Source organism: Lemur catta, chromosome 3 (genome assembly GCF_020740605.2).
Source record: "Lemur catta isolate mLemCat1 chromosome 3, mLemCat1.pri, whole genome shotgun sequence".
NCBI lineage: Eukaryota > Metazoa > Chordata > Mammalia > Primates > Lemuridae > Lemur > Lemur catta.
Genome location: NC_059130.1, coordinates 43,376,560 through 43,402,958, shown reverse-complemented (window position 1 = coordinate 43,402,958; position 26,399 = coordinate 43,376,560). Strand labels below are relative to the sequence as shown.

Below are 26,399 nucleotides of genomic sequence, written 5' to 3'. Positions count from 1 at the left end.
CTTTATTCCATAGAGGTATTGAAGCCACTTTTATGAAATAAATAAATATATATATATATATATATATATATATATATATAGAGAGAGAGAGAGAGAGAGAGAGAGAGAGAGAGAGAGAGAGAGAGAGAGAGAGAGAGAGAGAGAGAGAAGTAATGAAATAATAATAAATAATAAAAGTCAGAGCTATTTGTTCTCTACTTGATCTTAGCCAAAAGGCTGAGAAGTAATGGGCTATTTGTTCTGGACAATCTAGGTAGAATAGATTGTCACCAAAGAGAAAAATGAATTTGGTTCGGAGCTTTGTGGTCAACATTAAAGAGAATTATTCTCATTGTTCAAGAGGAAAAAACAACCCATTCCTCAGGAAGAGCAAGCCTTTTCCTAGAACTTTTACATGTAGAGCTTCACTGTGTACAGGGCTCTAAATCTTGAAATAATCCTGAAATAAGCTGCTTTAAACACAGTCTGTATTCTCTGCTTCTTGATTTCTGTGCAAAGTAGGGTACAGTCAAGCATCACTTAATGACAGGAATACATTTTGAGATATGTATCATTGTGGGAACATCGTAGAGTATATTATACAAACCTAGATCATACAGCCTGCTATACACCTAGGCTGTAGGGTGTAGCTTACTGCTTGTAGGGTACAAACCTCTACAGAATGTTACCTGTACAAAATCCTGTAGACAATTGAAACACAATGGCAAGTGTTTGTGTATCTAAACATAGAAAATATATAGTAACAGTACAGTATAAAAAGTAAAAAATGATACACCTGAATAGGGCACTTTCTATGAATGGAGTTTGTACGACTGGAAGTTGCTCTGGGTGAGTCAGTAAGTGGTGAGTGAATGTAAAGGACTAGGACATTACTGTACACTACTGTATACTTTTATATAAACATTGCACACATAGTCTACACTAAATTTATTTTAATAATTTTTTTCTTAAATAACAGATTAACCTTAACTTACTATAACTTTTTGACTCGTTTGTAATAACATTAGCTTAAGACATAAGCACATTGTAACGCTATACAGAAAATTCTTTGTCCTTTTTCTCTAAACTTTATTCTATTTTTAAATTTGAGATTTGTTTTTTTGTTGTTGTTTTTTGTTGTTAAGCTGTTTTTGTTACAAACTAAGACACACACACACACATATATGTTAGCCGAGGCCTACATAGAGTCAGCATTATCAATATCACTGTCTTCCGCCTCCATAGTTTGTTCTACTGGAAGGTGTTCAGGGGCAGTAACGTTCATGGAGCTGTCATCTCTGATAACAATGCCTTCTTCTCCCAGGTGTGTTGGTCCATACTTGTAGTCCCAGCACTTTGAAAAGCTGAGGCAGGAGGATTGCTGGAGTCCAGGAGTTTGAGGCTGTAGTGAGCTGTGATTGCACCACTGCAGTGGAGCCTGGGCAATGGAGCCAGACCTTGTCTCAAAAAAAAAAAAAAGGCACTCTTCTGGAATACTTTCTGAAGGGTTTGCCTGAGGCTGTTTTACAGTTAAATTTTTTATATATAAGTAAAGGGAGTATACTGTAAAATAACAAAGTATAGTAAAAGTATAAACCAATAACATCACTATCAAATATGTGCTATACATAATTTTATGTGCTTGACTTTTATATGTGTGGCAGTACGATAGGTTTTTTTACATCAGCATCACCACAAACACTTGAGTAATGTGTTGCAGGATGACGTTAGGGTGGCTATGACGTCCTATTGACTAAACAATAGGAATTTTTCAGCTCCATTATACTCTTATGGGACCGCCTCTGTATATGCTGTTCATTGTTGACCAAAATGTCATGCAGTGCATTATTATACTTGGTCATTTGGTATGTTCATTCTTAAGATTTCCAGATTCCTGATAAAATTAGCTTCTAACACGAGCATTTTCTCTTTAATACTTACATAGATCTCAGCCAGCCTTTATGCAAAGCAGTCTATCCCAGCCATCTGTGGTCCTTTCTGGTACTGCCATCCACAACTTTCCAGCTGTCCAACACCAAGAACTTGCCAAGGCACAATCCGGTCTTGCCTTTCAACAAACTTCGAATACTCAGCCTATTCCTATATTGTATGAGCATCAGCTTGGCCAGGCTTCAGGACTAGGAGGTTCCCAACTGATTGATACACATCTTCTCCAGGTAAGGCAGGGGCTGGAACAATTAATTTCTATGCACTAGATTATTTTAAGGAAAAAAGAAAATATGTTAAAAGACACAATGAAAAAACAAAGCCTTCCTTTTTATCTAATGCTAAAATTACTAGATTGTTTTGAAGTCATAACCTCCATCTCTGAGAAATTTTTTCAATCTCACTGCTGTTTCTTTTACAAAATTTTTTCTAGGCTAGAGCAAATCTTACCCAGGCTTCAAATCTTTATTCTGGACAAGTACAACAGCCTGGTCAGACAAATTTTTATAACACTGCCCAGTCACCAAGTGCTCTCCAGCAGGTAAACTATGGCATGGTAAATTTCCTCACTTTTCTTTATTATTATTTTTATTGCATTTGTTATTGTTTGGAAATTTAAATAGAACCAAGTTGGAAAGATGGAGGAGTGGTTTTCAAACTGTTCACTGAGGTATCCTGGGGAATTCCATTGAGTCCACTGAAAGGAGAAGGGGCTTCAGTCTCAGAACACCCTCTCCTCACCACCACCTCTACTTTAATCAGTTCTTTTTTTTTTCCTTTTAACCTTTTCTGTTATTTTTTAAAAAACTGGGTTTCCATGTAATAATTTATTCTTTTAAAACAAGGGATTCAACCAATATAAAAGTTTGAAAACCATTGTCCAGAATATACAGTTACATGTATGTGTGACAGGTAGTTTGCTCACTAGTGCTAAAGGGAAAGGGAAACTCTAAAGACCATCAGACAGGCTAATATACATGGGATGGTGTGGCAGAGTATGACAGTATAAATGACAAACACCTGAAGTGTATGAACGCAATAATAATTTTCAGTGAAAAATGTATGGTTTTTAAAAAGCTGTCTCCTCTAGTAATATAGGTTACTGTACCTTTACCAGCATCCCAGCTTCCATCTTAAAAGTGGTAGAGGGCTGGGGCAGGGTAGCAAGTCATTAGTCATTTTCTCATAACTGTTTTAGGTTATTTTAGGGAATGATAATTCAAAAATATATTATTGACATTCAGATTAAATACAGTTTTTATATGAAAAATGAAATGTTCTTTTTCCTCCTCATAGCTCATTTTAACTAGACCTAAAACCACTGTAAAAATAACTATTTGGGAACTTGTGACTGCTTTCCTAAATTGTGTCCCCATGTATTTTGTGATTATCTGACATGTCCTATGGGTAAATTCAAAGATAGTCATGATTAGTTTGGTTGTGATTAGTTTGGTTAGTTTGGTTGTACAGTTCCTTCACTATAAGTAACATTAACTAAACTATTCTGTTGTTGCACCTTTAATAAATGGAGATACAGATTGAGAATCCCTCATCTGAAATGCTTGGGACTAGAAGTGTTTTCAGACCCTTTATACACACACACACACACACACACACACACACACACAATGAAATATCTTGCAGATAGAGTACATGTCTAAACACGAAATGTATTTGTTTCATATATACCTTATACACATAGTCTGAAGGTAATTTCATACATTGTTTTTAATAGTTTTGTTCATGAAACAAAGCTTTGACTGCACTTTGACTGTGACCTGTCACATGAGGTCCGGTATGGAATTTTCCACTTGTGGTGTCAGGTTGGCCCTCAAAAAGTTTCAGATTTTGGATTTTCAGATTAGTGATACTCAATTTGTAATCACTAAGCGAAAGATTTGTATGCAAAGTATATTGTTAGATTGATGTATTCTATTTAAAATCTCACTCAAATGTATTTGAAGAGTTGTATATAGTTATAGGGATATCTATGCAATGGGTGTAAGCAAATTGCTGCAGTTTCTGTTTGCTTGTTTTCTAGGTTACTGTACCTTTACCAGCATCCCAGCTTTCCTTGCCTAATTTTGGATCTACAGGGCAACCTCTAATTGCTTTGCCTCAGACTCTTCAGCCCCCATTACAGCATACCACCCCCCAAGCACAGGCTCAGAGCCTGAGCCGTCCTGCACAAGTAAGCCAGCCTTTCAGAGGATTAATTCCAGCTGGAACACAGCATAGCATGATTGCAACCACAGGAAAAGTAAGTGAAAAGACAGTTGCACAGCTTATTTGAGAATTTAAGTCCTTATGCTCAAATATATGTATCTGTGTCTTCTGTAAAAATAATGCTTTGGTTTTTACCACTCTCCAGAAAATCTCAAACTCCAATATATTTATGTTTTATCTGTTTGCTACTAATGTGTTGGGCTCCATCTAGTTTTTACCCAATAGCAAAGAATTCACAAATTTTTTGGAAGAATTGGAATTGAATTTACAAAGTCCCTGAGACTTGTTTAATTAAAAGTTTATATGGACTGATAATTCCATAATATTTGAAGCCTAACTGAGACTTTTGTAACTAAGGTTCTTTGCCCTTTCCTAGATTTTGCCTTCATATGTAGGACATTAAACACAGCACTTAGCTTATGGAATTGAAGAAGTGTTAAGTTTATTTTACTCTTTTTCTCAGATGTCTGAAATGGAGCTAAAAGCCTTCGGAAGTGGCATTGATATAAAACCAGGCACACCTCCAATCAGCGGTAGAAGCACCACACCAACATCTAGTCCCTTCCGGTAAAATAGCCACTTAAATTTGTTTGTGAAATTTTAAAGTAATTGATCACTGTTTGTTAAACACTTAATATGTCATTAGTCCTGTCTTAAGCAGAAAAGGAGTTATAAGACATTGAAAAATGTTAAGGTTTTAAATTATTAAGAATATATTTGTTATACAGTATTTTAAGTAAAATCTTTAAATACGGGGCAAATCCAGCTAGTATCCTTTCTCACCTCTGCCTGTCCAATGTCTCTCTCCTACCACAATGTTTGGTAACTCATCATAGTAAATTTTCATCAACTACCAAGTATGATGAAAATACCAGAAACAATCTCTGTAAGAGTCTAACAGCATTATTTACTTGATATTACTGTACTGACCAATGATGGCTTCTTTCCAAGGGCTACTTCCACGAGTCCGAACAGCCAGTCCAGCAAAATGAACAGCATTGTTTATCAGAAGCAGTTCCAGTCAGCCCCTGCCACTGTGAGAATGACACAGCCATTTCCTACACAGTTTGCACCCCAGGTGGGCAGATATAAGTGAGAAATAAGTATTAATTACTTGAAAATGATTGCTAATCTGGCTAAATTGTAATCTTGCCATATGTTAACCAGATAAGAATTATAGTTTTTAATGAGAAACAGTTTCTGATTTTAGCAGTAAATTATGATATTCAAATAGTCTTTACAATTTATAGCTAGACCCAGGTAGTAGCTATTTAGTTCTAAAGCAGACAATAGCAATAGTTAAGATTCCCCACACAGCTCTCATAATTTATTTGAGTCCTTTTCTTCCCTTTTCTCTTTTTTGAAGAAGTTAGCTTTTCAGCGAAGGGTCCCAGTGCTTGAAGTTTTCTAGGTTTAAAGTGGGGTTTTTTGGTTTTGTTTTTTAAAGGATATCTATGTGCAGCAAGGTAAAATTTCCACCAGGATGTTTTAATATATGTGTAAAAATGTTGACTTCCCTTCCCTTTGCTGATCATGTTGAAGGACTAACTGAAATTGATAAGAACTCTCACAAACTAGAATTGGTTCCTGAGAAAACTCATTTGTTGAATTAGTATTAATTTTATTTATCTTCAGATTATGTTTGTTATAGGTGTGTGCCTTTTCTGCAATTGTGCTTTTTTTAAAAGATAACCTAACTAATAATCTTCCTATCCTACCTTCAGAATACAACTGAGATGCTAGAACCAATTGAAGTGCCACAGCATGCTTTGCCTTACCTTTTTCTGTTAAACTCTCCAAGCATGGCCTGTTTGTTCTTTGTCCCTGTTAATGGAATGGCACATCCATACACTTCCTTTCACTGGCAGGATGGGCACACATATACTCTGGGATAAGCCAACCTGGTCTAGTTGGCAGGATTTTTTTTTAACAGTTCAATGTTGTATGTTTTGTTTTTTCACTCAGATTCTCTCTCAGCCTAACCTGGTCCCTCCATTGGTAAGAGCCCCACATACTAACACCTTCCCAGCGCCTGTTCAGAGGCCACCAATGGCACTGGCCAGTCAGATGCCTCCTCCGCTGACCACAGGCCTCATGAGCCATGCTCGTTTGCCACATGTAGCCAGGGGTCCTTGTGGATCACTATCTGGAGTCAGAGGTAATCAGGCCCAGGCTGCGTTGAAGGCTGAACAAGACATGAAGGTTAGTACAGTGTTAACAGCCAACAGATCAAGAATCTGTCTCTGAACCATATCTTAAAAATGCCTCTGGACCATAACCATATATCCAGGCATTCATTGTCTTAGCAGACTTAACCAAGCTAACCACTTTTATTCATTCCCTTCCCCCCCCTTTACCCCCCCCTCCCTATTCCCATCCCCTCACCTTTTTTTTTTTTTTCTTTTTTTCCTATTTTTGCAACTATAGTCAGGAGACAAATTAATGTTTTAAACTCTGTGGCCAAATGAATTATTATAAAATAAATATTTGAGGGAGATCTGAGTTTAGATAGCACATTTTTTGGAATAGCAAAAAGTAATGTGGATTATTACAGACTTCCCCATTTTCTTTCATTTTTTTTTCCTTTGATTTTCTTCCCCTCCTTTCCCCCTTCCTTTTCCCTCCCCCAGCTTAAAATATAAATCATGGTTTTGTGAAAACTCTGGAATGGGTGAGACATACTACCTATCTTCATTTTTCTTATGTCACAAGTCATCAAAGTACAGTTTTCTTCTCAAACTGTTTTCATACCCTTTTTTTGCCTGCCACTTGAAGTGGCTGTATTTCACAATGGATTGTGCGGTTGTAAATGAAGAACTCAGAAAAGCACTTTGGGATCCTTCATGATGAAAGGCACTGATAAACGTGAGGTTTGCTAATGCAGAAGAGTGCCTTTAGGAGTCTGTGTGGGGACAGTTTTGTAGCATAAGCCTTACCTGTCTGCCTGTACAGCCAGTTAAATCAGCTTATTTCTTTTGTTACGTTTGGCTTGACTTTTCAGAGATCTTAGTAATTTTGTCTGTTGTGTCACTACATATATCATCAGATCAGACTAGAACAAAGAAAAGCCTACTGCTTTCAAACAGGGAAGTGTGCATAGTAATGCTTTACTCTGAATTAGAAACATGTTTATGATAATCCTATTAGAGAATTCAGTTGATGGGCTAAAGTTTCTTTCTGGATTGAAATTCTTTGTGTTTCTGATCCTGAGTAATCAAATCAAAAGGACTACCCTGCAGTAAAATTTTTGTTAAATATTATTTACTTTTATTAAGACTGTATGCCTAGGATTTCCATCTGTTCACTACTATTAAAAATACTCATGAGTAAAAATTTATGGAAATTATTTGGCCTTGGTTTTCAGTTCTACTCCTGGCTCTTTGACACTTCATTGTCACATATTCCTATGTTGAAAAAGACATTAGAGTTTTATGATCTTAATGGGGTGGGAGAGAGTATAAATTTCTGGAAAATTGCTTCAGATCTTTGGATAGTACAGATTACCTGTAGAACATGAACAATTTTTTATTATGTGCAAGAAGTATAGAAACTTAAGTTTTAATTATGTATGTTGCAGTGGTAAAGTTAACAGATTGACGTAAGTATATTCTTTGGGACACTTAGTCAATAAAACTAAGAAATTATTTTACCAGCTCAGAATGTGGTAGGAGCTATCAGAACTTAGTGATCAAGTGAAGTTGTAGTTACTAATTTCTGATGCTCTTCCCCTGCAGAAGAGAGCTGTGGGAAGAGGACTCAGCCACAAGACATTTGGTCCTAGGTGTTGGTAATGCCACAATATAAGTGCTTCCTTTTCATTTTATTGTAGACCACATTGATAACTAGAAGTTTAAGTGTTACATGTATGTTTTCAGATTTGCAAGCAGGCTCCCTAAATAAAATTTGATATCAATAAGCTTTGTTCCAGAAAAGATAAACCAGCAGCAATTTATATTTTATTATTTTATAAGAGGGCAGACTTTGGAAAGGTGGTGGGAGGTGGTCCTGTTGTTTCAAATGCTTTTTAAAAAGTCACATGGAATGTTTTCAAAAATAGGAAGAAATCTGTGCATTAAAAGCTGAAAGATCGATGAGGTACTTTGGCTTAGGCCAAACCAATGTGGGGAAAACTGATTTGTGATTGGTAAAAGAATTTGAACTGAGGTTGATTTGACAGGCTTTGGTAATGCTACAGAATTTTCAGTTGTTGTTTCTCATTTTTTAAGGCAAAGCAGAGAGCAGAGGTTCTTCAGTCCACACAACGGTTCTTCTCTGAACAGCAACAGAGCAAACAGATAGGAGGAAAAGCCCAGAAAGTGGACAGTGATTCAAGTAAACCTCCTGAAACACTGACCGACCCTCCTGGTGTCTGTCAGGAAAAAGTAGAAGAAAAACCACCTCCTGCACCCTCCATAGCCACCAAACCTGTTAGAACTGGACCAATCAAACCTCAGGCTATCAAAACTGAAGAAACAAAATCTTAAAGGCTGTGGTTTATTGCAGGGGATCGGGGGCGGGGGGGGGCGGGGAACAGGGAGAATGAAGTCAGATATTGCCAGCAGCCAAAGGGGTAAAATGGTCTGTGACATTATCATGTCCAGAGCTTGGAAATGCACAAGGGACATAGGAGCAATTTACACAGACACACAGCTGCTGCACCAGTAAAAATGAGGCTTTGCAAGCTTGCACCTACTATATGACATGTGCTCGGTTGATGACCATGCATCTTCAGTCAGAACTTATATAGAGATACGTGCACTCATTTTTGAGTGCATATAATTCAGACCTAAAAATCCTTATGGTTAGATGAAACACCAGAAATACAAGGAAAATAACACCACAGAGGAATAGCTCAGCCTGAACAATGTCGTGGTCCCAGCTAATACATCAGATGTGGTTTCTTTGCTCCCTTATGGTCTTTGGATATGGTTGTGGCATTTGTAGGCTTGGAGGTGAAGAACTGAAGATAACTGGTGCTGGATAGAGGAGCCTTATTTTTTATTATGGCAGCTTGCTATTTTTGTAACATGGTGATTGAGTTGAATACAATCAAAGTACAGTAAGTAGTAACTGATCTCCCCTTCTTCCTGGATGAGTGTGCAGATGATTAAATATTGATGTCAGCATCCTTGAACCATATCCAAGTGAGCGATGTTTGACTACTGCTTCTCTTTGAAATGATGCTGTGTTTTGGTTGTGATCTGCAGCTTTGAAGCGCTACTTGGTGTCTCCTTTTTCCCATGGAGCTCTCACCATTCAAACATGACAGATCTGGTAAAATACTAGTTAGGCTGAGTCTTGCTTGCCTCCACTCAGTCATCTTTGTGTGAATCCAATGGTTCCTCCCCCTTCCCCCCGGTTTTTTTTTTTTTTTTTTTTTTAACGGTTTTTAGCTGATGTTCATGAAGAACAGTGAATACCTAGAACTATGCCGTGAATGAAAGGAAATCCTGTCTAAGAAGGTGCATTTCTTTACAGAGCTGTGTCATACCATCCTTTGGGCCCTTTGCTGGAAAAGTAGAATCAAGTCTCAAATAATGCCTTTTTAATTGTATCCTCTAGTATTATAGATATAGGACAGTACTGTATCATACCTCTGTGAATGTAAAATATCTTGTACCTGCTTTATGATATGTAGTAGTGACCGTGCTTTATCAGAGCTGTTTTTAATGATGTTACTCTAGAATGTTTTCTTTCCAGATGATGATTCAGAAGCTAATAAAAAAAATGGTGCCAGGTACCACAACAGTAACAGAACTTTGCTGTTTTCTGAGGTTTTGTTTTTTTTACCTCTCCCTCCTTCCCCCTTTTTTTAATGGAGTGTGCTGATATCTCTATAATATTGTTCAGATGACTGCAGAACCTGGAAAAGCTGTTGCTGCTATTGATGCATAACATACTGCTATTATTGGTCTTTTTATATAAATATATATATATATACATATATATATAATTTGAATTTTTGGAAACTTTAGCTGTGCTGTCAACTTTGGAAAAAGTATCCCAGTTTACTGTGTTGAGTTGGCATTGTACAGAAATTAACAGCCATATTGGTCTAGAAACGTTAAACTTAATTTTTTTTTCCATTTGTACAGGGGTAACGCACTGTATTAAATATGTAAGGTCTTATCTACATGGGTTTGATTACAGAAACTAATAAAGTATTCTCTAAATAATGAATCTTGAAGTTTCTAATCCATTCCTAAAATCTGAATCAAGATCTGTCATGTACTAAAATTAGTGATCTAGAGTACATTGTACAAGAGATTATTATCCAAAGAGTTGATTTCTGACTTTTAAGAACTCTGAAGCTTATTCAACCAAAGTATTGTCGTGGAGGATAATAGTCATGGCCCCTGTTCTCAGGGTAGCCAAACTTTTAGTGAAAACAGCCTGCCAAGGAGGAAGAGAGATCTTGATGATGTTGAATGTAGAAAAGAATTTCACCATTCTCTGGACAGAAATTAAAGGACCAAAAATAGATCTCAGCATTATTTACATTTGTATTTTTCATGTTTTTGTTAGCACATGCATAGACATCATCACCTGCTGAAGAAGATTGTAGAGCGTTCATTCTATCGTTTACTCAATTTGTGAAAGTGAAGTACTGAGGGATTGTAATTACTTATCCTAAAATCCCGTAGGTGGAACACATGGCTTCCAGGCCCAGCTTTAGGAAAACTAGCCATTCAATCACTAATGATATATGTGCCTTCTTTACTTGTGGCTACTGCAATTCTTAAACATTCAAAATACTCAAGTACTGATAAGCCCTGCCTTGACTCAAGTTTTTCAGTCTAAGGTTTTCTTCAAAATATGTTCTAAATTAATTAAAAGCTGTGGTTTGTTGCAGGGGATGGGGGGGTATGGTGGATAAGGGTGGGAATGCAAACTTCTGCCAAAGAGGGAGAGTCACCACGTATTTGCCTTCTTACCAGGTCACTTACATTGTCAGTATAATTTGTATTCTAGTCGTTAAGTTTAATACTCCTAAATTTTAGAGCCTAAAGGGTAAGCTGCACAGTTTGCATAGTCTCCATTATTAGCAAGCAGGCCAGCAGGTATGTGCTGCTTAGTTTCTTGCATAACTTTTAAAATACCACTAATATCTTGGGCCCTTTGCTAGGATTTACAATGAAAAAATGGCAACAAAATTGTAAGATATTTGTATAAGTGTTTCTCCCTAGTTTGGTCATACACATCTTGTCTCTCCCCGGATTCTCTAACATCTGACAAGATAGCCGAAAAGATATTGCAGTTAATAGTTGACTGTACATTTGGTCACATAAACTTCTGAACATACTCTGCCACTTCAGCTGCCCTGGTAAGTAGAAGGTAAGGGGAGTCCAGGTCTTTGTCCTTAGTTAATAACAAATTGTGCTTATGATTGAAGAGTGATTAGTGAGTGGGGTGAGGTTTGGGAATGAGAGGAAGGTGTAGTTTGAAAAATCCTTTAATTTATCTGTTTTCACTATACAACTTATAGAAAGCCAAAATCCAAAAAACTCTTGGCTAGAGGTAAGATATAGAAGGTAGAATGAAAATATTGTAGGTTACGAAGAGATATGAGTAGATTACTCGTCTGTCAGAGCCTGTTTGGGTCTGTCTTTTGTAATAGGTCACCAGTGGTTTTTTCATGCTGCCATTGCAGCATATTTCATAGTTTCAGTACTGACTTCACATTCACCTGCAGTCTTTTTTCTGCCATGCCGATAAATATAAAGCTTTTTAAAGGTATTGTAATTTGATAGACTTAAGAATTATTTTGTGTGTGCTTTGAGAAATTTTAGCCATAATATTTCTGCTTAAGAAATGAAATAGAAAAGGACAGTGATGTTTCTGAGGTTTTGGGGAAGTTTTTTTGTTTTTCTTTTTGAGACAGGGTCTCTCTTACCCAGGCCTGGAGTGCAGTAGCCCAGTCATAGTTCACTGCGACCTCAAAATCCTGGGCTCAAGCGATCCTCCTGCCTCAGTCTCCCAAGTATAACTAGGACTACAGGGACACACCACCATACCCAACTAATTTTTTTTTTTTTCTTAATTTTAAGAATAGGGTCTCACTGTGTTGCCTAGGCTGCTCTGGGACACCTGACCTCAAGAGATCCTCCCGTGTCAGCCTCCCAAAGTGCTGGGATTACAGGTGTGAGCAGGGCCAGCCTAGGGCGATGATGTCTTAATGTTACACTGGCCCACTTTAGCATTTACATGTTGCTTTTCAGCCACCAAAGAGAAATGTTTGGCCCTTTTTCTTCATCATGTGCTGGTCTTCATTTATACCCTCAAGTATAGGATGAGTTTGTTTTTGTTTTTGTTTTTTTGAAATATCCAAAGCACAAAAGACAGTGACAACAAATTCCTAGCCAGAGTACTATTGGTTTTCAGTATTTCTTGGGATGTAACAAGTACACAAGTAGAAGTTCATTGCTCTGGCAGGGTAAACCTGACGTGGTGTCACTTGGATTCTTAAGTAGAAGTCCTCAGATCTTTATTTTTAGAGTGGTGGGTGGTCAGTTAAACTGGAAAATCAAAAAGCATGGAGACCCTAATTTTTTTTTTGGCATAACTTTATTTTCCATCCAATCCCTTTTGATTTGTGCCATTTCTTTGAGATGCCTGCTAACTAGAGTCTTTTGTATGTACATCATCTGTAGTTTTCAGTTTTGTCTTAAATATGAATAGAGAATTCCCTTGAATTTTTACCAATCCTTTCTTTCCCTCAATTTAGCAGTTTTCCCCATACCTAATTTGATAATTTTTATAGTGAAGATTGTAGGATTTGAATTATATACACTTAACCACATACTAGCTATATGGGCATCAGTCAATATGGGTTACTGAGCAAGTGGTTGAATAAAGTTTAACAACCACTAATTTACTCCATATTCTGATGTAACAATTTATTCCTTTCTGTCAGCGGAAATTTTTTAAAATGTGCTATAGGACAAGGAAAACTTAGGAGAGAGTTCTAAGCAAAAAATGAGACTCTTGTATAATTAGGTAAGGAATCAAGTATTAACTATGTGCCAGGTGCTAGGAATATGGAAGACAATTTCTTAATATAGTCTTGGACATAAGGGGTGGAGATGCAGGAGTGGCTTGCTTGAGGTCTGTCAGATTTTTATCACTGATACCTGGCCCTTATTTCATGGATGCTTTAAGCCAGTGGTACCCAACCTTTTGGGCGCCAGGGACCAGTCTCATAGGAGACAATTTTTCCATGGATGCAGGGGTGAGGGGCATGGCAACCAGTGGGGAATGGCTGGAAATCCAGGTCAAGCTTCACTCCCTAGCCTGCTGCTCGCCTGCTTCGAGGCCTGGGGGTTGGGGACCCAGCTTTGAGCCGTCTGCCAGTCTAAGCTTCCCATTCTATTTATGTATACTGCCTAACTTTCTAAATGATTAAAATCTTCCAAGGGTTTTCAGGCAGTCCTGATCTGGCCTTGTTTCTCACCATTTCTTGACACACTAGCTATAAGTAGTAGAATGATATGCAGATTTGGGCCTTAATTGGTTTATGAGCAAAAAAAGCAGAAGTCTACAGTTTCCATATCTGAGCTGAAAAATGCATTAATGTTCAGTGAAGAATAGAGCAGGTGAGTTCCATTAAGCAGAGCTTGTGGTTCCAGGTTCCAGTCTCAGGTTCAAGGATAGTGTAGAGGGACACAAAGATATGTATTGTGGTCCTCAGGTTATATTTGCCACAAGGCGAGCTGTTTAATTTCAGACAGTTTTGTAGAATGGTATCGTGGTTTACCTAGGTCAGTGATTTTCAAATTGGAAGTACACACTGTTCAACTGAAGCAGTTTCACTTTAAAATTTTGCTTGACTAAAGGATTCAAAGGCTTAAAAAATAATTGCCACTGTGAATAAGATTTATTGGTTCCAGGGAGGAGACCCCCTTCCAACCTCTAGTATGAGAAGCTGAAAAGAAGATTGCATCTGGAGAAAAGCCACGTTCTCCACAGAAGCTGATCGTGATACCCACTGAGGGGATTGATTGGCTCTTAGATTTCTATAAGTTGGGAATATAAATGTTGTTAAAAAGTTTCCTTTTACATGGAAAGGAATTTCCAGTTACTAGAATTGTATCTCCAGCTTAAAGACTAACGGAATTGCACATAAACATCACCCACCTTCTCCCACCCCACCCCAGCAGCCCAGAATCTGGGAATAGTTCAGGCACTTGAATTTTTTGCCTTCCAGATGTGCATTAAGATGTAATCAGGCCGGCAGAATGGTCACCGAGCAGGCCGCCTGTGGGGGCAGTCACATCGCTTTCCACGGGGAACTAGTACGTGGGCACCTCTGTGTTCCGGTGCACGCATGCAGCACCGAACGTGGCAGGCATCGTCCTCGCTAGGTCCTAAATGTTTAAAGCGAAGAAAGATGTGATTCCACCCTACAAGGAGCTCACGGTTTAGTCAAAGAGAACAGTAGGATGTGATAAGACATGGTCTTCCCTAGTAGCTTAGGTTACTGATGGAACAGCACCTGGCCACTAGTGCCAGAACTTGCTCATACTACTCAAGCTCCCCACCCACACCCCTGGTTACAATGGCTTCTCCCAAGTGTCACAAAGCAAATGAAAATGCTCTGGCCATCATATGTCCAAACCAGCCTTTTCCTTAGTCCTGCCGTTTCTACATTAAAATAGCAAACAGTAAGAAACTGTTGATTCCAACCTTCATGGATGACTTCAGTGGAGGAAGTCACTGCAGATGTCGTGGAAATAGCAAGAGACCTAGAATTAGAAGTGGAGCCAGAAAATGTGACTGAATTACTATAATCTCATGATAAAACTTAGATGAGTTGCTCCTTATGGATGAGCAAAGAAAGTAGTCTCTTGAGATGGAATCTACTTCAGGTGAAGACGCTATGAACATTGTTGAAATGACAACAAAGGATTTAAAGTATTACATAAACTAAGCTCATGTCTGTAATCCTAGCACTTTGGGAGGCCAAGGCAGGAGGATTGCTTGAGCTCAGGAGTTTAAGACCAGTCTGAACAACATAGCAAGACCCCCCCCATCTCAAAAAAAATAGAAAAAAAATTAGCCAGACACAGTGGTGCAGGCCTGTAGTCCCAGCTACTGGGGAGGCTGAGGCAGGAGGACCACTTGAGCCCAGGAGTTAGAGGTTGCTGTGAGCTATAATGATGCCACGGCACTCCAGCATGGCTGACACAGCTAGACAGTCTCGAAAACGAAAAGAATATTATTACATAGACTTAGTTGATGGAGCAGGGACATGGTTTGAGAGGATTGACTCCAATTTTGAAAGTTCTACTTTCAAAAGTAGATGCAATCGAACAGCATCGCATGCTACAGAGAAATCTTTTGTGAAAGGAAGAATCCGTGTGGCAAACTTAATCGTTTTATTTTAAGAAATTGCCACAGCCACCCCAGCCTTCAGCAACCACCCCCCGATGAGTCAGCAGCCGTCAACATCGAGGCAAAACCCACCAGCAGAAAGATGATGACTCACTAAAGGCTCTGATGATGGTTAGCATTTTTAGCAATAAAGTACTTTTTAATTAAGGTATGTACATATTTAAGACAATGCTTTTACACACTTAATAACTACAGTATAGTGTAAATGTAACTGTTATTTTTTTTTTTCTTTTTTTAGAGACAGGATCTTGCTCTAAAGCCCAGACTGGAGTGCAGTGGCACAATCATAACTCACTGCAGCTTCAAACTCATGGGCTCAAGTGATCCTCCTGCCTCAGTCCTCTGAGTAGCTGAGATTATAGACATGTGCCACTACACCTGGCTAATTTTTGAAATTTCTTGTAGAGATGAGGTTTCGCTATGTTGCCCAGGCTGGCCTCAATTGATCCTCCCACGTTGGCCTCCCAAAGTGCTGGGGTCACAGGTGTGTGCCACCGTGCATGACCTATAAACAACTTTTATATGCACTGGGAAATCAAAAAACTCATGTGACCTGCTTTATTATTGCAATATTCATTTTATTGTGGTGATCTGGAATGGGACCCGCAATATTTTCAAGATATGCTTGTACTAAGTGAATGACCTAAGAAAAATCACTCAGCCTTCATGTCTGTTTTCCCAGCTGTAGCATGGAGATGATTCATCTTCCTCACAGAGTTTTAATGATCAAATGAAATAAAGGAGTTTTTAAAAAAGTATACAGTGCCTGTTGTTTCGTTAGGCTGCAATAAGATGATTACTTAAATGCCTTGTTCAATACACATCGCACAGACTGAACTAGCATCTGTGCTCCAGAAACTGTAATTTCCTAGAGTTAAATAACTTCTGTAAATATGAGGTTTAGGTCAGTGTTTCTCTTTCCTACTTCAAATTATACTACACTCCTCAGAGGTGTCTCACAGTAAAAGAAAAAGCATGTTGGTGGACAACTTAGGCCTTCTCTCCATTTTCATCCATGAGTTACCATGTAAGATTTAATTTCAACTTCTAAAAAGTGGTTCTCTTAAGAAAAAGCTTAAGACCATTGAATCCTTCCCTGTTTTATGGTTTCAACTCCCTTCTCATTCTGAGGTGTTGGCCTGTGCCCCAAGTCAGCTCTGGATTGTTTCCTGGCATTCCAACACCCGCACGTCTCTGCTAGTTCTTGGGCCCTTCGTGCCATGTGGGTCAAGGATAGTATGATACCCCTCAACTCCAAATAGCAATCGTGTATTTATTTGTTCAGCAACGACCATATTTGTCTTAGGTCAGGTGCCACGGAAAACAGTGCAAAAGAGAAGTGCACAGGAGGTTTATTGGAATTGTATTTGAGATCAACACATGGTGAGTAATAAGGTAGGATTAGCAAAGGGCAGAATTGATCTAAGACGCTAACGCAACAAAGGCCTCAGCCATCTTGCGCGAGGATCTGGAGACTGGATGCTCCTGCAGGATGAATCAGGCCTTGAGGCAAGGGAACCACACTCACATCCTCACACTGCCCCGTTGCTGCCCCAGGATGGGGGGCGGGGATGGGTACCGCATCTTGCTTGACGCATTCTCCCCAGCTGAGGACAATTCCTGGAAAGAATTGTGAGAATCAGAGCCAACGTTCCCAGCAGCTGGGGAAACGGATGCCTCAGTCCAGAACGGAATTCTAGGTGGTGCACCACCGCAGCCACCATAGTCCATCCTCGCACCGCTCAGATACACGGGCTTCGTGAGATAAACTAGGAGTAGCTCCTCCAGACTCTTACTGGTCTCTTCCTGGAAAAACTGAAAAAGAGAAGTGGGTAAACCCTACCATTGTAGCTGGTCTCTGGGCCAGGAATGCTGTCCTCTTCTACCTATTCTAGATTTCCCTCACCCTCCGCCAGCTTACCCAGGCCCTAATCTCTGAGGGGGTCTGAGCCCTTGGTCACCTTGCTTTTTTACAAGTGGCAGCTGCATTTGTCTATTCCTGTCAAAATTGGACAAGCAAGAACTAAGAGATCCCTCACAGATAGCCTGAGAGCCAAACATATTGTTCCTTGGCCCTGTTGTACAAGAGCAGCCCTATCTCCTGGTGACCTGCAGTCGAGTTCCCCTGCTGTATGGTAACTTCTTTCCTTACCTGCTGCTCTTCTGGCCAGATAAGCCCAAGTGACCAGACGGAAGCTATAGCTTAAAGGTCTCTTCCTGTGTCTTTGGTGGATATGTCCCCCTTCTGCAAACAAGAACCTCTAAACCCACAGGGCTCAGAGTTGGCAGGGATGAGGAATTCCCCAAGTGGGTCGCTAGGAGTGATGGGAAGACACTTAATTCCACCCTTGGTTCCATGAAGGGCAATCCATTATTATCTATTGCTGTGTAACAAATTTCCCCAAAACCAAGTAGCTCAAGGCAACAAGTATTTATCATCTCACAGTTTCTGTGGGTCAGGAATACAAGGGGTGCAGCTTACGTGCATCTGGCTCAAAGTCTCTCGTGAGTTAGCTGTAAAGCCATTGAATTTTCCAAGATCCCTCACGTGGCTGTGGGTAGGCCTTAGTCCCTGGTACATTGGTCTCTCCGCAGGGATGCCTCACATCGTGGCTTCCAAGCAATTGATCTGCGAGACAGTGAGAGAGAGACCATCTCAAACAGGTCACAGGCGTCTTATAACTTAGTGTTAGAAGTGACATCCTATCACTTCTGACATATTTTATTTATTAGAAGCCAGTCAATATGTCCACACTTGAGGAAAAGAGATTGCACGAAGATGTGAATAACAGAAGGCAGTGATCACTGAGGCTCACCTTAGCGGCTACCTACCATACCATGTCTGCAGGGTATTAATGTCATCTCCAAGTTGGCCCCTAAGTTGTATCTGTAGAAGCCATTCCATTGTGCTGTCCGGCTGGCAGCTTCCAGGGGGTGCAGAATGTGATAGGACCACTGGATTCCATGGTTGTGCACTATCTTAGTCTGTTTTCTGCTGCTGTAACAGAATATTACAGATTGGGTCCTTTATAAAGAAAAGAAATTTATTTCTTAGAGTTCTGGAGGCTTGGATGTCCAAGAGCATGGAGCCAGCATCTGAAGAGGACCTTCTTGCCAAGTCGTAACAGGGTGGAAGGACAAGTGAGCGCACAGAGCAAGAGAGAGCTGCTCTTGTAGCAAGCCCACTCCTGCGATAACTAACCCACTCTTGCAATAATGGCATTAACGCATTCATGACCTGATCACCTCTTAAAGACCCCACCTCTCAACACTGTTGCACTGGGGATTAAGTTTCCAACACATGAATTTTAAGGGGACACACTCAAACCATAGCATGCACCCATTGCCACATCTCCTTTGTTGTAATGTGGGGTCCTTGGTCCAATGAGAAGTTATGTAGGACCCCGTGAGGGTAGAACCAACACTCTGTAAGCCCTCTGATAGTGGTGCTAGCTGAGGTCCTGCCCTATTATATGTAATGTATGTCCATTCCAGTCATCAAGTGGTTGGGTGGTCTTCGAGTTGTTTTCCTTTCAAGCCTCTGACCAACCACCCGAGTCATTTACCATTGCTCACGAATTTGTATATGCTCTTGCCTTGGGCCACTCCTCTCTCCACATGAAACAGATGCCAAATGCATTGCCAGAAACTGCCCACTGGGACAATTTTCCCTTGCTGCTATCATTTAGGGCCACCCCTCAGAAGAACTGCAGTGCAGCAGCTATTTAGTTCTGGCTTGCACCCACATACTGAATCCACAGAACCAAACATAAGTTTGTCCTTCTCTTTAAGCTGACTGCAAGAGACCCCTCGAGCAAACACAGGGAGAAGCTGAGGGAGAGGTGCCAGTGCAGTGAGAGCTCTCGTAAATCCCTCTGGAGCCGACATTCTCAGCACGCAGCCGCACACATACCAAGCGCTGCAGCTGCTTCTTGCTGTAGTCCTTCTCCTTGAGTACTCCTGCCATTTTCCTGGGGGATGTGTGGTGAGTTGACCCTAGAAATTGGTCTGGTGGCCAGAAGGCAGATCCCAGGGAAACGTGTTGTCTCTGCAGCATCTGCAGTCAAGACGAGTGCCAGGTTCCAACAGAGGGGACCAAGCCATTTCCGAGGGCCCAGAGGGCTCGAGGGCCTCTGGGGTTTCAAGGTTTCCAAGTGTATCAACCTGCAAGTCTTCATCCCAGTCTCAGGATCCCACATCTTCCCAGCTTTGCTGGGACTGAGAATGCCGCCTTCCCTGGGATGCTACTTTTATAAATCAGTCCTCAGCCTTACCCTCAGCTTTTACTGCCCTTTGGCTGTGGGAAATAAGAGCCTGTTTATGTGCTGCCAAGGAGGTCTCTGACTTCATCACTTTGCCTTCAGTGGCTGATTGGTCATCTCAGTCTTCCATTGTCTTTCTCAAACCCATCAGTAGCTCTCAGCAGGAGGCACTGTCGTGATAATTAGTACTTCCCCTGAACCTCTCAAAAGCTGCCATAATGCACTGCCAGTTCATTCCAACCCTGTCCCCTCCCAACTCACCACCAGTGAAAGTTTTAACAGTTGCGCATCACAGTTTGCCAGGGGCTATTGATGCTCCGCCTACCACCTGTTACGGAGGCCTCTGCCTGGTAAGTCAGGGCCACAACTCTCTTTTTAGAGTAGGCTGCCTCAAACCCTGCTGCTCCCAACTGTGCTGAGCTCCCTGGGAAACAGACACCGAAATGAAGATTTCTGTGTAGCAGGTTCACTGGAGGAGTGCCCTCTCCATCAGTGCCTGTGGAGAAGGAAGTGGGCTTGGGCACGGGGAGCAGTTGAGCTATGGCGCAGTTGCAATAAAGGTTTCAGTGGCCCCTCCCGGTGGCCCTCGGGAGTCATCCCAAGTTGAGGCAAGGGGGCTGAGCCTTCCCACCCCCAGTCTCGGGCGAGTCATTTGGGCAGGCTACCCTTTGTCTCTGGGGGAGGGGCATGAACTTGGCTGAGCCGTGCTGGAGGCATTCTGTGGAGAGCTGTGGCCACCAGCTCGCCCAGCAGCTGGGGGAGTCAGCGCCTCAGCCTGAAAGGGGAGCTGGATGGGGCACCCCAGCAGCCACCGCAGCGTGCAAGCCATCGTTGCTGGCGTTGAGATACAGCAGTGAAGGTAGCAGACAAAGCCCAGGCTCTTTTCTACATTTTAAATGGAGCAGTCAAGGAAGACCTCCCTGTGCAGACAACACTGAGCAAAGACTTGGAGGAAGAGAGGGAACACGCTAGGCAGATACTTGGAGAAAGAATATTCCAGGCAGAGGTAACAGCAAATGCAAAAACCTGGATTGAAGAGAGAGTGTCCCTTGATGTTCAAGGAAGGGTAAGGAGGCAGATGTTTGGAACAGAGTGAGAAAAAGGGAGAGTAACAGGAGCTGGGAGATCAGAGGAAGGAGGGGTAGGGGAAGAAGGCAGATTATACTGGGCTTTGAAGGCCATTGTAAGCTTTTTGGCTTTTACTCTGAATGAAAGGGAAAGCACTGGAGAGTTGGAGGCAGAGGAGTAATGGACGTAGTAGGTTGTATCTTTGTCAGGAGAGAAGCGAATGTAACTCAGGTTGGCACTCAGCCAAGCCAGTTCAGAGATGGAAGAGGGGTGAAAGGAGGTGAGAGCTTCCCTGAAGGACTCGTAATCCCACCTTAGTGCTGATCGTCCTGTATCTCAGATATGCCCATATGTCTACAAAAAATTAAACTGGTCTCAGACACTTCTCAATTTGGGGATTGAGAATAACCAAATCAGTCTACGGACATAGCACCCTGAACGCGCCCGATCTCGGAAGCTAAGGTCAGGCCCGGTTAGTACTTGGGAGAATAACCGAATCACATTCACGGGCTAGTGCCATAAGCTTTTGCTCTTGTAGGGATGACAAGGTAATGTGACTTTTCTTGGATTTAATTCTTGTTTAATTGTTGTATCTGGAGCCTTGTCACTGAAAAAAAAATCAGTACAGTCACTGTAGCCCTTCTGAAATTTACATGCGATAATTGCTTCTGACATATTGAAGCACAATGCAGAAATTTGCCTATACTTTGAAAATCCTTCTCAATTTGGAGACTTTGGGAAGCAACGGCTAAAGGAAACAGGAACACAGTGCTTCTGAAGATTCTGGTTCAATTGAAGCACTTGTTGGGCTCCCACTAGGAGCTCAACCCTGCCCAGCCCTGAGATAAAGGGAGGGAAACACGGGGCTCCTGATTCCAAAAAGTATGTAATTGGGTTTGGGAGGACAAGGTTTAAACTGATGGTATTACATGAGGGAAATCTCCATATCTATCTATTCACACACACACACATATATAAAAATAGATATTCATTTCTGGGCTAAGTGCATATATATTTAAACATGCACTTAAGCATTTCAAAATGCAAAATAAAAAGGGCAAAATTAGGGAATTTTGCAAACATTTTCTCAATCCTCACAACTGCCCTAGGAGAAAGATAGTATTACTCCTCTTTTACAGGTAAGAAAACTAAGGCTCATGGAAGTTAAATTACTCGCCCAAGATCACTTGGCTCAGCAGCAGTAGTTGTGCAATCATTCATTTCAAAGCGGAAGCACCTGCCGCTTCAGCGGGAGCGCTGTGAGTGGCACTGGAGGGAGCGGCATGCATGACTTCGCTTTTTAAAGTGAAGTCTACAGATACTAGGTCAAGGTGTCACGTTTACCAGCATCTGAGCTATGCTTCCCCACTGCCCAAGTGACAGGGAGCTCTTCCCCTGCTCTGCGCCCAAGACCCGCCTCCTTCCTGCAGCATCTGTGGGAATTTCTCAAGGCCATGTCTGCAGGGATAATCTGTGTCAGCTGCCACTTCCTAAGAATGCAAATCAATCCCATTAACTCAAGTTCCTGGGAGAGACTGACTGCAGGAGGATATAAGACTAAAAGGGAGGAAGTTGACGTTGGTGGTCTTTTTTTTTTTTTTTTGGCCTTTTCCGAGGAGGTGAAGTAGCTGATATGTGGATACAGAGTATATAATGACATTCTGAACAAATCCATGACTTGAATTGTAGAAGTGGTTACGTTCTAAACTGATCTGAGATTAAAAGGTAAGTCAGTTGGGCGTCCTCATAAGAACGAACCTTTCCAGCCAGAAGGCCAGGCTGGGAGCTCACGCCGTTGCAATTCGTGCTCTAAGAACGGCAGCGTCACCACGTGAGTGTGACCTGGTGTCCAGGAATGGGGATTCAGCTCCATTCCTTTGGATGTGGTTTGGCACCGAATCAGAACTTGAGGGTTGCTTGGCTCTGTGGTGGGGAGAGCATTGTCTTTGAAGCCAGGCAGACCCAGGTTCAAATTCTAGCTCTGTGCCCCCTGAGGAAGCTACTAATTGCTCTGCTGCTCAGTCTCTGAGCAGTGTCCCTGTTCATCCCGTGAGGATCATAATGCTTACCTCGTAGGGTTACTGAGATTTCAAATAAGATACCGTAAAAGGACATCCCGAAGTGGCTGGCACTAACTGGGCGGCCGCTATTATTTCTATTATCAGTATCAAGCCTCCAGCATCTATGTCACGTGAACATCAGGACAAGTAGCCTGGCCCCATGCCCCAGCTTTGTTTGTGTCCCTTGCCTGTTCTTTAGAAGGCAAGTGCCCTGGGAAGGAAGCTCTGCGCTTGTCGGTGATGCCCAACAGCGCCGTGAGGAAAGGGCTGTGCTGGAGAGGCACCGTCGGAGGGAAGCAGTACGGGACAGGGCCTGCTGTGCAACTTGGGGAGAGTCAGTTCACCTCTCTGGGCCTCCACTGCCTCTGCATTATCTGGGGGTAACAATAGCTGCCCTCGACTTCCCCGTTGCATGACTGGAATCGTCATGCCTGTCCCACCCTATGGGCCAGCAAGGACCTTGCTCTTCCCACCCACTCATCAGGGCAGGTGTTTGAGGAAATGTCCACCTCTTGACTGGGGTGGGGGTGGGGACGGGGCCGGGCTGTAGGGAGGACCCACTGAGGACACGACAGTGAGGGCCTCCCCAGCCCCGCCCTGCTGGCCCTAGCTGGGGCCTCCCTCCCACACCTGAAGCCTGTGTGCTGCCACTTGTTTCACATCACAGGTGCAGTGAATCTAAGTCCCTTAAATCCCAAGAGTACAAGGCCATGGCTCAGAAGAGCCCCGAAGTCAACGCCATTAATCTCCCCTACAAAGACCTGGCCTCTGAAGTGACCAGGCGCAGAGTCACTATGGACACAAGGTACCCCAAAGCTCTCCTCCGGCTCACCTGCGGGGTGGGATGGAGCGTGAATGCTGAGCCCCTACCTGTGCGAAAGTGCAGGTGGCGCTGGTTTGTGCACGTTTACTCGTCCGCTGCTGGGAGGTGGCTTTGCGGATGAGAAAACCGCTTTGTGGGAAACAGACTCTTCTCATGTGGCCCTTCGGCGGGGATGGTACCCGTTCGTGTATGTTCACCGTGTGGGTGCTGGGATGAGTGTCACATCAGTGGCTCTTAATGAGGAGGTGGGGACCACTTTGATGATGTGCTGGAAGTTATGAAAATCCATGCCATTACAGACAAAGCCTGGGCACCTGGACTCCCTGAAGCTCACCCTCATTCCCAAGGAGGCTGTCAGCTCCCTGCAGGCAGGGACTGTTTGCCTCCTTACCTCTGTGTGCCTGGTCCCCGGTATTGTGCTAGTGGACTGTGAATGAATGAGCGAACCCTTAGGAAGAAGAGACCGTAGCCAGCTTGCTTGACCCAAAGGCGAGGGGTTTGCCTGCAGATGGAGTCAGTAGCTGCCTGTGCTGCGCGTTTCAGCTCTAAAAGGCATCAGCTGCCTGAGACCTTTCCCTGATGGTAGGGTTGGCAGATAAAATACAGAAAGCCCAGTTAAATTCAAATTTTAGATAAACAAAAAAAATTTTTTTGGTGTAAATACATCCTTGAAATATTTGTGACATACTAAAAATTAGTTTGTCTGAATTTCAAATGTAACTGGGCACCCTATGTTTTTATTTGCTACGTTTGGCAAGCCCATGACGGCCACTGTGGGGATGCCCTCTCCTCTCTCTGTTCTTAAGTCCCAAGATCCATTGGGGTGTCCAAGACACCCCATAAAGGTGTTTAAGAAAAATCTTAGACTCCAATTTATATTAAAACTGAACTCTTGAAATTGCTGTTTGGCTGGGCACAGCACCCTCACTGCATGTCAGGAGGTCATTGTGGGGTCTGCTCCCCTCCTGATGGAGGGACGGGGCTGCCAGGATGGAGGAGGCCATGGAGCCTTCTTCATGTACTTTCAGCAAATGCCAATATGTTGTAGTTTACTTGGGCCAGTTAAACCAATTGACAAGTTATATTGTCTAGTCTCGACAAATGTAACCCTCAAAAGAGACAAGTGGCCTAAAAATTTTTTGCCTAGACATCCTGGATTAAAATAATATTGCAAATACGAATAAATGACAAAAATTGGCACAGCTGATGCTTCTAGCTTGAGCTCCATATCAGGAACAATATGAGTTTAAAATGATGATCTTACTAAATCTGATAAGAAGTTAGCCAGAAGATCCAAAATTATTGACTTGAAATATGGAGTTCCATCCACAGTATGAACTTCCATCTAATACTGTTCATGACGCCCCGTGACATTAGAGTTTATTAGGATGTAAGACATTAACAAATTGATAAAAATTATGAACAATTCCTTAGTTACCATACAGTCGCTGTGCTCGAACGTCCACCGAGAAGAAAGATGGCACAATCCTGAGGCCTCTCCTAGCCACCAAACAATCCCCTCCACATAACCCCACATCACCCCACATCCCCTCAGCATCATCAGGGATCACCTTCAATTGGGAGATAGCAGCAGTGAACTTGTGGCCAAATCCCAACCTAAGTTTAGTTTCTAGTTCTGCCTTTCACTGGCCACATGACCTGGGTAAATCACCGTCCATCTCAGCTTCCTCAGCTGAAAGACTTATTGTGGGGTATGGCTGAGAATCTGCATGTAGGTAGTTTCTAGCTAATTTCCAGTCCCTGGAACATAGTAAGTGTTCAGGGAACAGTTAATCTGAATCTGTGATAGCGTGACAGGGTAGTCCTGTTCCCTTGAAGGCAGGGTTGGGAAGGAGGATGGGAAAGCCCTGGTAGACTTCAGCAGGGGGGAGGAGAACCCTGCAGGCTGGGGATGGGGACGAGTTAGGACCGGACTAGCCCTGAAAATGGCTGGAATGCAATGAAACATGGAGACAGAGCCTGCCCCAGGCCGAAATGTACAGAGAGCTGTCTGGTGGGGGATGGAGAGGGCCGGGAAGACCTCCTGCTCTAAGCCTAAGAGACCACTGGGGAATGGCCTGGGGTGAGGGAGTGGTTCCCACAGGAAGGTTGGATCCCCAGGAACAATGGAGGCAGTTGAGCTCACTCTGAGAAGAGCTGGCTCAGTTAAAGTGTGCGTGGAGTGTAACTCATTTTCCCGAGGGGATGGCTCTGTTAGTGTGGGTGGAAGAGTTCGGAAGGATGTCTCTAAAATGTTAACTGGCTCTCTTTAGGTGCTGGCATCTGGGGTGTTTCTTTCATTCTCTCTCTCTTTTTTAATTCTATCTTTATTTGTATTTCTCATTATCGAATCCTAACATTCCATGTGCCTTTCTTCCTAGAGAGGAGATCATTACCAAGAAAAGCGATGAAGCTAAGGAGACGCTCTCACGTCTGGGTTCGGAACAAGCCCTTCCTCCCGACGTGGCCCACCGCGAGGCACCTCCCGCGCCGCCCCCTTCTCCAGCTGAGTGGTCCACGGACTCTTAAGCATATAAAACTTCACTCACTTTGAAGTGGACTCTCATACGACATTGGCATTCCTGGGGTCATCCTAGAAGATCCTTGTTCTTTCCTATTTCTCTTCTGGAGCCACTGTCGAGC

The 26,399-nt window shown here is 42.3% G+C and overlaps 2 protein-coding genes across 13 annotated transcripts in view; both read left to right on the top strand.

Annotated features, from left to right (window-relative positions):
• The window catches only part of PRRC2C (proline rich coiled-coil 2C), a 92,044-nt gene extending 81,712 nt beyond the window's left edge, over positions 1-10,332 (top strand). For 4 of the 12 annotated variants that reach the window (XM_045547374.1, XM_045547376.1, XM_045547378.1 and 1 more), the window contains 7 exons: positions 1,925-2,156; positions 2,360-2,482; positions 3,968-4,186; positions 4,616-4,719; positions 5,104-5,230; positions 6,118-6,354; positions 8,379-10,332. In XM_045547374.1, coding sequence (XP_045403330.1) covers positions 1,925-2,156; positions 2,360-2,482; positions 3,968-4,186; positions 4,616-4,719; positions 5,104-5,230; positions 6,118-6,354; positions 8,379-8,636 — 1,300 coding nt within the window. In that variant the 3' untranslated portion in view covers positions 8,637-10,332. Of the gene's footprint in view, positions 1-1,924; positions 2,157-2,359; positions 2,483-3,967; positions 4,187-4,615; positions 4,720-5,103; positions 5,231-6,117; positions 6,355-7,886; positions 7,940-8,378 lie in introns of all 12 variants that reach the window. The other 8 variants (XM_045547377.1, XM_045547375.1, XM_045547383.1 and 5 more) reach the window with 6 other exon arrangements.
• Positions 10,333-23,643: 13,311 nt separating this feature from the next.
• On the top strand, positions 23,644-26,285 carry MYOCOS (myocilin opposite strand). Its single transcript, XM_045546403.1, has 2 exons — positions 23,644-23,738; positions 26,138-26,285. Exons 1-2 carry the CDS (start codon positions 23,644-23,646, stop codon positions 26,283-26,285), a joined length of 243 nt encoding a protein of 80 aa, XP_045402359.1.
• Positions 26,286-26,399: the final 114 nt, after the last annotated feature.

Excerpts from the sequence above, each read along its gene's own strand:
- MYOCOS (XM_045546403.1), top strand. The coding sequence starts at position 23,644 with ATGGCTCAGAAGAGCCCCGAAGTCAACGCCATTAATCTCCCCTACAAA. Across the intron at positions 23,739-26,137 it reads AGAGTCACTATGGACACAAG|AGAGGAGATCATTACCAAGA; the intron begins GTACCCCAAAGC and ends CTTTCTTCCTAG.